Raw genomic sequence first — 12,325 nt, forward strand, 5'->3', positions numbered from 1 at the left:
CTTAAACCAGAAAAACTGAAGTAATGCACAAGATTGGTCACAGCTCTGCCATATTCTAACATTAAAGCCACTAAGGAAAATGTGCTATAGCTTCAGCTGGGACTGATCCTATTAGAGGCCTACAATACACAAAATATGCTTTAGTACCGGTATCTTGCATGTGGTCTGAAGATTATTTCTCTCAACACACCTATTAACTTTTTTTTTTTTTAAACAAAAGCCCACTATTTTAACACTATTAAACCAAAATACAAGTCTGCAAGGTATTTCAACCACTGAGAACTAAAGTTGAACTCCTTCACTCAGGCAGATGGCAAGAACACCTTACTATAGTAAGAAACAAAAGCATTATGTCTGCAATATATAATATTCTACTGCAATGTCAAAAAAATTGCTTTTCCTTTCCTTCTAATTGACACTACTGTAGGGCATTAAGACTTATTTACTGTTGAACCAGATGCCCAAGCATGGATATAAATTGCTTGTGATGACCAAATCTAAAAGGAAAGCTACTGTTCCCACCACGATACATGTTCTGCAAGGCCTGGAGTAGAACAACATGATTATACACACCACTCCTCCCTGAAATTGGAAGTCTATGCTCAACAACAGATTACCTATAGCCAGCAGTAGCAAGGCACATATAGCTTAATTGCCACAGCTGGGCAGACTGGTGCTGTACCAACTGTTGCAATACACTCCTCCCCTCCATGTTAAAACTAGTTATCCTACAGGTGTTTGTATTCATTTGAGAACGTAAGGCAGCTCTGCAATGCAGTTAACTCATTTTTAATCAACCTCAAACTCTTCCTCCCAATTCAAACAAGATTAAATATTGCTTCTGCTTGTTTTTAAGGTGTAACAGCAACTGAATTACAAAAGAAAGAAATCATTCAAAAAAGGGCAATACAGACAAGCAGTTGCTACCACATCATGAAATAGTACAGACAGTAATTACCACTACACCGTGTAGTGCATTGCTTTCCCTGGACATTATATAGGTATATAATGACTGATGTAGAATACAGTTTTAAAGATGGCTCCAACATTAACAGCACGATAACTGAAATGTTCAGCACTCAATTTCACATGAACTGTGTTCTGCTTATCTCTGATGTAATTTGTCTTTAAAATCATAAAGCATAAGTTAGAAGACACAGTAGACTGCTTCCCATGCATGTCCCCATGCCTTAAAAGTTCTTATGTAAGAGTAGGAAATGGGATAGCAAACCTGGTATCTTTCTATATACGTCAGTTCTGACTTGTCTGTACTCCCTATTTCTCAAATGAATACAAATACATTAAAAACAGTGGTGTTTTTTTCTTATACCATTTTTTCCTCAAAAACATTGAGGCAGTGAGGAAAATGTGGTTAATACTGTATAATATATTCTCAGTCTTCACTAAGAAAAGCATTTATGAATTTTTCCCCTAGTAGTCACGTTTACTATGAAATTTTGTGCATTTTTATCTTTGATAATTTGTAGGAGAGACATGGGTCTACTGCATCTTTCTTCCTGACTCCATCAAATTACAGATATTCTGCCTCCTTCCTATGAATGTAATGTGGAGAATGAGGTTTCGACTAGAGAACACATTAAGATCCTTGGATGTAACTATTAAATACTACCCTCTCTTAAAACTAAAATTTTCACAGAAGATAGCTAATGGTAAGAGCTTTATTTGAAATACTAAGTTTTATGTTGTAGAAACGTATCACTTCGGAATTAATGTAAATCAAGACAAGCATGAAATCTTTCTAAGGTCACATGAAGTTCATCATCATCATCATCAATCCCAATATTCTATTAACCTTAGGTCCCAAGAACTCAAATGTTGCCTTTTTTTAAAAATCTGAAAATCATAAGAACTTCACAGATGGGCTTGGGTGCAGTTACAGCAGAACAGCTATTTAAAACTTATCAGATTAGACATTAGCTCAAGTAACAGCTTCTTCCACTTTTTTCAGCTCAAGATATTCTTAACTAAGAGGATGAGCTTGAAATACAAACACATTAACTACACTCACATCATGCACCTGAATCCACAGGCATTTCCTAATTTAAGTTTTTGGCTTTGCAACTTAAAAACATCATTAAAAATAATGTCTTGCTCTTAAAAATATTTTGCAGAAATACTAAGTTGGTATTATGTGGTATCACAGAGAGGATACACAACTGATACTGCGTGGTATTACGGCTAGAGGATTTTATAAAACTGAACCACGTATCCGTCCCACAAAGTTATCCATCCCACTGGAGTTAACACTTGAGGTGTATGTCATCACTCAATGCACGCACATGCTATAATGGCATATATTTTTTCTGGAGACTTTCAGATGTCTGAAACCAGAAGGATAGTGAGACAGATTCCTACATTTGTCTGCAGTAGGGGACATTTCCACACTAATCTATTCCTGCTCCAGTACTATCCTCGACCACTTTACCTTCTTGCTTACTCAACTTTCACGCTTCTATTAATAGCAAATGGCACCCTTCAGAAACCCCGTATCAGTCCTTGCTAATCTTCTGTTCCCAAATCTAGAAAATATAATTAAACTTGCCAAACTTTCTCTGTCTACACAAGGCCTACAATTTCCTAATTGTCTCTATCAGTCATCCATGGCAAAACAAGTATCCCAATACCATCTCCCTGTTAGCTCGTCCTACTTCTGGCAGCATCACAGAATTTCTAGAGAGACCTAGAAAGAAATATTTACTGAAAGAAACAAGATAGGCTTTAAAAAAAAAATAAACAAAATTATATTTTGTTAAAGACAGTAAATAATTTATTATTTACATGCAAACTATCTTCTAGCTATTCAGTACTTTTAAAAAACCCACAAAGGTGCATGCAGGTGGGCAAGACACAATAAAGTCCATTTTCACAGTTCACAGCAAGAAGCTCTAGCATGGTAATGTATATAGGCCTCCTTTTTGTCATTCTGTGAAATGAATCATCAACAGAACTACTAGCATGTAATACGAGACACTCAGGAGGAAAAACTGAGAAAAGTCTTCTCAAGTCAGACTGGGACTGCATCATATGGCATGAAGAATATGAATGACAAAAGAATGAAAAATGCTTCTAAGACACCTTAGAATAGCCTCCAAATCAACAATAATGCCAAATATGTTAGCTACATAAAAAGGGTATCTGGAGAGCTAATAAAGTAATATACCAAGGTCACCAAGACCGGATGTTCCTGGACCAGAAAGTCTAACCAAGAAGTTACCAATACTTTCTCTAGTGCATTTTTTTTTAATCCCATGATGCTACTGTACAGTTAACACTTTCTGTCAGGGAAAGGAAGGTAGTTATAGTTTCAACACAGTAACTACATACAAACATCTAGAAACCAACCATATCACACCTTCGAGCCATCCTCCCAGCAATCCCCACTAGAAACCTCCTAGCAAACCTAGGATAACTAGCAATCGTTCTTCTGGTATTTCTGGATGACTAAGAATTAACAAGTAGAGATTTGGTGTTCTAATTCACTGGCAAGAAGACTTATCTAAAATTCAAATTATTTTCTAAGAGGAGGTGAGGATGTTTCTGTCACTGACATCACCACAATACAATCAACCAAGAACCACTGACTATGGGTCAAATGACTAGTGTTAAAGACTTATCTATTTAGCATGGCAAAAGTTACCCACCCATGCAGAAAACAGACTGTCAATCAAATTGTTATGAGAAAAAAAAAATCTGAAGGGAATTTAAAGACTCATATTCGCTCTATAGCCATCTACAACATCACAAAACACATCGAGTCTTAAAAGATTTCAGAGATAGAACTGTTTACTCACTAAACTGACAATACAAATAATTTGCTTGAGTACACATTGTGTGAAGTTTTAAAAAGATGCCTAGCAACTGAGAAAACAATAAGGGAAGTTTTTCTCAAATTAAAAGCATACCTAACTTTATACATAGTTATTCACAACTGGTTTAAGGCAGTTTGCTCTTTCACTTTTACATTAATCATGTTGCTACTCTAGACATAAACACAAGTGAGAAATTTCAGCTCTTTCAGCTTCCAAAATATTCAAACTTCAGCAGAGCTTCCTACCCATGTGAACATAGCAGCTTTAAGTAACTACTGAACTCATCTGCCAGCTTCTGTCCAGAAGAACTAACACCATCTTCTGTAAATTATGTTTACATCTTTGGTAACATTCAAGATCTGAAAGTACTTGGGAGGGAAGGACAAACAGCAATAAATGGGGAAATGTATTACGTACTGCATTCCATCACACTTTCTGCCCCGTCTCACCCTAGAATGTAGCTAGTGTGTGTCAGAAGAGATCTTTCAAGATGTCTGGACTATTCCGCAAAAACTAACCAAGAACAGAACAAATACCAGAACTATTTACCAGATAGTGTCAAACACTTTAGCTATGAAGATACATCTTTATATCTGTAAACAGTTAGATAAAATTGAGCTTGAGTTTTAAGAGTAGCCCAACAGCCGTTTGGTACCTACATGAAATGAATTGGTGGCCTCAGTTCAGTTATCCTGGAGGTCTTATCTACTCGAGTGTAGAGTACTGAAGGTAACATGTGTGATAAAGAAAATAGACTTTGTGGATTCTGTTCTGGATTTCAGACATGTGAACAGTTATTTCCTGTGAGTCTTGTAATATCAGCTAGTGTGAAGTAGCTGATTTTACAATATTCTTTAAGTTGTACAAAATTTTTCAAATCTGAGCTTTAATATGAGAGATATACTCAGATACAGCACATATAATGAAGTTATGGAATAATACTTTGGACTTTATATTTAAAGATTACAATCACACTATAAATTTCATAAAGTTTCAATATACCATGAAGTTATATCAGCTGGATTCCTAGGCAGTCTCTCTTCAAATTACACATAATTAAGAAAAAGTAGTTTAGAAGTCATCTAAGATTACACAATTACAAAAACAGTACAATCAGCTCTTTATCTGACTATTACGCCAACCATTGCAAACACCAGTTGTACTGAAACCTGTATTTAGCACTTTCAGAACAGTGACATTCCTTTGTTTTCCTATCACCACCCTCACCCCCCAGGGAACTATAACAGATGGAATACAATGGCAATAAAACACCACTATCCCACTAAATATTTTCATTCATCACATATAACCTGTCTACCATGGCTCTTAAAATGTTTATTTCCCAAAGTGGATTATTAATGGCCTACTGTGATACTAAGCTATTAAAACATGACTTAATGTAGTATGAATTGTAACTAGTAGACAGCAAATAGGAAATAATACTTATGTCTTTACAAAGATAACGTTTTCTTACCACATATTTTACAGCACTTATGAACTGGTTATGAAATAGCAGATGTTGGGTTTCATCCTCTGGATTTGACGCAGTATAAAGCATTCCACAAATATTACAGGAAATAGCACCAAATCTCTTCTGTCCTGCATCCTATTAAAAAAAAAAAAAAAAAGAAAAGGTATTTGTCAATTGCAAGCACAGTAAATACAGTTCAACAGAGCTTTCATCTAATCAGACATGCCTTTTATAACTTATCTTCTGGAAACTCAACACAAAGGCTAAAATGGAGTAAAACAGGAGAAAGAACAAGTACAGAATTTAGAATTCCATCTTTCAAAAACCCACACAGACTCAAAAGGCACAGAGCAAATTCTACCTAACATTAAAATTAGCTCCACCCCCATTAGTCTTGAACAAATTATTTCTATTTTATGAAATACAAAGAACAGAGAATTCTTTCTTCGTTACCTTATTTACAGTAAATATAATCACCTTCCACAAAGAAAATTCCCACGTCCAACCCCACACTATTTGCTTTTCCCTACAGTTCTGCTGCTGCCCGTATTTTCGTTGTGAGTTGCTTTGAGGTGGGCCAAAGGTGAGCCATTTGCCTGAATGTTGGAAGGATGTTATAAAAAACGGAAAGTTATGGAAATAATTGTTAAGATCAGCAATACATCTGCAACAGCTGATCACTACCTTTTAGGTTTGTACAAAAATCAATTATTTCAAGGCAATCAAGCAGTACTATGGTGTTTTATCCCTCTCTTCATTGATTAAAAGACTCATTTAATATACTGTCAGTACTTAAGTCTTAACTCTTAATTGGAAACAGCTAACAATGATGTTTGACATGCTATCTTAATTGCACAGAGTTGATAACTTATTTTTCAGACACTGGATAGCAGCTACAATACAAATGGAGGATGATACCATTTCACTCCTAACCCTTTATCCTCCTACTCTATAATCAACCATTACCAAATTAAGGGCACTACTGCTTTGCTATTTATTCATTAAAACAGTGTTATTAATTTGGAAGTATGCTCAGATTAAGGAATCAGTGCCTAATAAAGAGTGAAGTGTCTGGTGCAGGGAGTGCCTTTTGCAAAGAGCAAAAGAATACCAGTTAGATTGAAGTCTCTAGCCAAAAAGGCACATTTTAAGTTATGACTTAATGTGCAAATAATTTTTTTTTCTTTAACTACATTTGGAAATTGAGTTTATGTAAGCAGCAATAAATGTCACTTTTAATCTACTTTAACATATATCACAAGTAATAGAGAAATAGAAAGTTATTTTATACTCTAAAATAGGATACTATATAAGCAAAAGAAGACTTGAGGGTGTTTTTTAAAAGGAAATTGACCTGTGTGCACAAATTGAAAGCGCACGGTTTGCAAGAAAACAGTTCACCTGAACTTAATTTAGTTTTCTAAGAGCTGCAAATATTCATAGTAAAAAAGCCTGCTTTACAGAAGAAAGCATTTTGCAACACAGCAAAAGTGTTTATGAATAACGTCTTGCTCCTTCAATCTTCAAAGATATGTTTAAGTACATCTGAGAGCTAGATGACAGCTCAGTTCTCCACACAACTTATTTCAAGCAGCCATTAATGAAATCTATAATGTAGGTATCAGTTTCTTTCCAAGAAGAGACTAAAGGTACAACTGGCTAGGCAAACTCAAGAGTTGAACTTCTCTTTAAGAGCACATATATGGAACTCAGCCAAAAGAAAGAAGCTGAATCTTGAGAAGTCACTGCTTTAACAGTAAATCAATTTATACATTCTTACTGTATACAGAAGGAGAAACAGGAGGATATTAGTTTTTCTGAAGGAAAAAGGAAAGATAAGCTCTGAAGTTAGATTTGCAAAGTCAGAATAACATGAGGTTTCTAAAGCTGTAAAAAATGAATCCAACATATTTTATTTTACCTGCAGACTTCCTTTAAAGCAGCAATATAGTTCAAAACAAAGTACCCATCTGGCCACCAAAATATACTGCATTTCAAGGGTTTATACATGAAAGATGAAAAAAGACAGTTCAGTAGGAAGGATGATATATGGCGATTATCTTAAGATGAACCAATTGAAAATCTGCACTTAGTAATTCCTATCTTGAAGACGGAGAAGATATCCCCTATATCTAGGGTAGGATAAGTGAAGAGGCAGTCTACTTTGATGCTTGGAATATACTTCCAAAAAAATAAGACATGTCAATTAGAAAATTAGCCAGATAAAGCAACTCTTAAAATACTTGGCAGATATCAGTACTGCAGTAAGTTTTATGAAACAACTTCTGTTCAAATGACCAAGGAGCCAAAGGTATTTAAGCTAAAGCATCTATTAGTTTACTACCAAAGATCTCAAGCCAAAAAAAAAGCCTAGCTATGTAGAAAAAGTAATCAAAAAATCTGGGGCAAGGATATCATCAAAATCGCCCATCTCCTTAGCTCACCCCACCTTGCCTTGTAAATATATGTGCTGTTTTGCAAGTCTCCAGGAACAGATTACTTCCTTGGAATAGTACTGTCATATTGTATTTTACAGTCAGACTTTCCTGGATGTTGCTGGTATCAGTGAGTTTCATTTTTTGGGGAAATTTTTTGTTTGGTATTTGTTTTCTAAGAATTTCACTGATATTACTATTTTTACATGCGTTCAGCTGTACCAATGGGCTACATGCAGACATTAATACTGAAAACCTGTTATGTGAATTATCAGAAAAAACACATTGTAGTATCGAAAGCAATCTTTTGAACTCTGTAGCCCTAACAAATGCTGACTATACTTTTTAGCAAATACTTTACAGTATCCTGAGGGCAGTAAAGACGACAGCCTTTTTGTGTAACTGAAGTACTATTTCAAAGACACACCACAGGACATAATGCTTGCAGACTACAACAACAAAAAAACCCAGGACATGCAAAAAATAGTCAGGAATTATGAAGAATGCATTTTTGTACTTTAATGAAACATCTACAGAATCTGACTATTTTTAACCTGATGTCATTTCATAAGCAAGACTGGAAAGGGCATGCATGAAGAGGGGAAAAAGTACTCCCAAACAATAATACTGCATTAAAGGTTGTCAGTCCTCAATGGGGAGGGAGGAACAAAAAAAAAAAAAAAGACACCAACAATCCCCAAACAACCCAAGAACATCTTATGCACCCCATATAAGAGTAAGTAAAAACTTAAAACTGGGATTTTGGAAAAAAAAAAAAATCTCCAAAGCAAACATTAGATACTGGGTACTGGAGAACAGACTGTTGACTTTTCACAACTAGAAAAAGATGTAAGAAGTTTGACTCTCAGAACTTAGAGAAATGTTTTTCAGAGCAATATTTAAGAAAACGTGGGGTCTCGGGCAGAAAAATGTGTTACTCTATTTAAAACTCAATTTTCTAAACAGTAACAATAAAGAGCAAGGATACTTTTACTTCCTAAGTAAATTCTGCACATGTAAATGGCAATTAAGCATTCCCGACATGTCAGGCAATCCTCATTAATATAAGCACAGGATATATGAGATCCACTGTTTTAAGGCTAACTATAATTGCACATTGCGACAACGTTGCCTTTATCTCCAGAAGGGTTTCTTAATTCTGTGTTAGACAGAAAGAAAAGTCTTACCAATATCTTCTTTGAGAAGGTGCATGTCTGCTGATCCTCCATATGTGGCATAAGGAGCCCTGCAAGCAAAAAAGGCATTTGGTGCCTCTGTAGGAGATGAAGAGGGGCCCTTTTTTTTTTTGTTTTCTCTCTCTTCAGGCACAGATTAGGTCACCTCCTTCTTGATTACCTAGTGTTAGCTAGAGGAAGATTATTTTTTCCTCTAGTCTTTTCACAGAACAAAGAAAAAAACCCAGCCATAGAAACAGGCAGGCTGGAAAGGAAATACAAGAAGAGCAGGAAGGAACAACACAGATTTTTGGGCTCTCCACAGAAAACAAAAAGGTCAAAGAATGCTATTTCAACAAAAGATGCATTTAAGACTGAGGCTGATGGGTAGACCCCCTAGCTGACCAGGAGGATCAGAAGACATGACCCAACTCAGAAACAACTTTCACTTCAAAATGAAGACTGTGGAATTTAACAAAAAAACCCAAACAACAACAAAAAACCCCCACAAGTACCTATCCTTCTGAAAAGCTATTTTAGCCAAAGGATATAAATCAGCCTGAAACTTTCAGAACTGTGATGTATCTAATTTTATTTAAGATATCTGAAAAATGAAAATGGAGGGTCATTATCCATCATGAAATGATATCCTCACTGGTCACTAGCTAAAGCAATATGATAAAAATACAAAGTTAAAAACCAAATCTGCACAGTATTTACAATGGACAATTAATCCATTCTCAACACATAAAAAACATTATTCAAGAATATTACAGAGAGTGTTCCAATGTGTACTGGTTTGGGCTGGGATAAGATTAATTTCCTTCACAGCAGCTGCTACGGTGCTGTGATTTAGATCTGTGACCAAAGCTGCCTTCATAATGTTTTAGCTGTTGCAGGACAGTGCTTACACACCATCAAGGCCTTTTCTCTTTCTCCCGCTGCCCCACCAGCAAGGAGGCTGGGGGTGCACAAGAGGTTGGGAAGGGGCACAGCCAGGACAGCTGACCCCAACTGACCAGAGGGGTATCCCATACTATATGGCATCACTCTGAGCAATAAAGGCTGGGGAAAAGACGGAGGAAGGGGAGGATGTTTGGAGTTATGGCATTTGTCTTCCTAACCGTTACATATGATGGAGCCCTGCTTTCCTGAAGATGACTGAAAACCTGCCTGCCGATGGGAAGCAGTGAATGAATTCCTTATTTTGCTTTGCTTGGATGTGTGGCTTTTGCTTTACTTATTAAACTGTCCTTAACCCATGAGTTTTCTCCCCCATCCTACTGGGGAGAAGTGAGCAAGCAGCTGCACGGTACTTAGCTGCCTGCCAGGGTTAACCCACAACACAATGTTAGTATCCTTGGTGCCTGAATTCCTGTGTCAGGTCCCCAGCTAACCTCACAAAACATTCTTACCTTCAGGACAAAGGACACCAAACACAACCCACATGAATTTGCTAGACAGTTGCTGCAGTGAAGCAGAAATGGGAAGGAGTGATAATAAGAAAGGATGGGCATTACTGCGCCCCTAAGAGCAGAGCTGGCCCAAAGGGTAAGATTTGTGCGGGAAGAAAGGAAGAGTGACTGCTCCCAACTACCAAACTCCTTCCACAGTCACTTACACTGTAACCACTGCCTTGTTTTTACTGGGATTACAGGAAAGAAAAGAGGCAGTATGTAACTAATGTGAACAACAAAACACTGCCCAAAAGCCATTCTCTAATTCTTCAGAGAACTTGCTAACCGGACTATACCAGTTTAAGGAAGAAAACAGCAAATTTAAGTGATCATTACGCAACTTTCTTCAGGCTTGTAAGAAATCACTTTCACGCTTATTATTTCCACTGAGGATTGTGTTTTCAGCTTAAATCAAAATATTTCTTTCATATATTACCTATTTCAGTCAAACAGGAAACTATGTTCAAGTTTAACCAAAATATATGTAAGGAAAAATTCAAGTATGATATCCAAGTGTGTAAACTGAATTAGCCTGCACATCTCTTCCACATATAGCACCAATTCAAACCTCGGAATCAAAAGCACCTTCCGTCAAGCTATCCCGATCCATGCATCTGCTGATACTTATAAAGATCATCTACATTTAATCATGTTTGCTTGCATCCAGGCATTAACTCAGATCTCTAGAAAGGCAGAAAAGCCTCTGTAACTCTATACTATCTTTTTATCAGTTCAGTGACTTGCTTTTGTTGTTCATTCTTTTGACATGTTCCTTCCTAAAATTGATGAGTATCATTTTCAAAAGACTAGTTTAATTTTCAAAGGAACACATCTTCCTAGTGGCATAAAATGGAAGAAGCATCCCTGTACCTCACAGGTCATTATTTAGAACATTCCTCTGTAGCATTAATGTTTTTATCAATTCCTATTCTTATGGTCAAAATTTTGTCCTAGATCTGGCAGGCAAGCAGAATTTTTACAAGAAGCAAACAACTGACTTTCCTTGTCTTGGATGTAAAGTATATCTCATTTTATGAGAATTGAAAACATATGCTTTGCACATTTGTATTTCTTTCCTTTTCAGAAGTTAAAGGAACAGATGATTTCATATTCAAGTTCTCATAGTTGCACATCAGATTCAAGTGCTTGGAAAGTAAAGAACAATTTTAGTGCATTACTTTATAAAACTTCCAATATGGAGCTTCAGGTAACCTGTCAACCTACCAACTGAACATTTAAATGACATGTAAGAGGGTACAGTTCACAAATATTCAGAACAGACTACTTCTCGAAACACCAAGTCATGAATTTGGAACATAACATACTTTTAGCCTCAATCTTACTTTCCTCCAGAAAAACAGATCATACTCTCCTCGGTCTGAACCTAAACCTTTGCACATCACTTCGAACACCACTGTTTCCTGTCACTGTTTTAAAAAGTTTGTTGTAACATTAGATTTCTTGCTGTTTTCAGCTGAAGTTCTACTCTCTGAAGAGGGTTGCTTTTTAAGATGTGTGACAGCAAGTAAATCTGAAGAACAGAGAAACAACTCATCTTTTGTCTTAGTTGTACCTCTACAAAATGAAGATAATTTTATGCTTGAAAGCTGCTCAGATAACTAGATGTGTACCAAGAAAGAGAATGGTGCAAGTAGAGCTACTAAATACTTCTGCAAATGGATGTTGTATTATTGTACTTCTGTTACAGTCAAATAGCCTTAAAGCTTGTTAAAGATCATATTACTTAAGAAAAATAGAAAATCTATTCATTACAGCAATCACATGGGAGAAGGAAGGTAAGATAAATCTTTAAGAATTAAATATAAAAAATAAAACATATTGTGGAAAACAAAGACTAGTTTTACCGTAACACCTTTCTAAATATAGCTCAGGAAATGAAAAGGTTAGAATACACAGACAATATTGTAACATCCCAGACTCTGAGCCTCAGATACTG

General features: G+C 36.1%; 1 protein-coding gene across 5 annotated transcripts in view; it reads right to left on the bottom strand.

Annotated features, from left to right (window-relative positions):
- Nucleotides 1-12,325, bottom strand: part of ESCO1 (establishment of sister chromatid cohesion N-acetyltransferase 1) — a 34,237-nt gene that overhangs the window by 9,443 nt on the left and 12,469 nt on the right. For all 5 annotated transcript variants that reach the window (XR_012630260.1, XM_074879248.1, XM_074879231.1 and 2 more), the window contains exon 8: nt 5,305-5,436. Coding sequence is in view for 4 of the 5 variants with exons in the window: in XM_074879248.1 (XP_074735349.1) it covers nt 5,305-5,436 (132 nt within the window). In the remaining variant the exon portion in view is untranslated. The remainder of the gene's footprint in view (nt 1-5,304; nt 5,437-12,325) is intronic.

Source organism: Strix uralensis, chromosome 1 (genome assembly GCF_047716275.1).
Source record: "Strix uralensis isolate ZFMK-TIS-50842 chromosome 1, bStrUra1, whole genome shotgun sequence".
Taxonomy (NCBI): Eukaryota; Metazoa; Chordata; class Aves; order Strigiformes; family Strigidae; genus Strix; species Strix uralensis.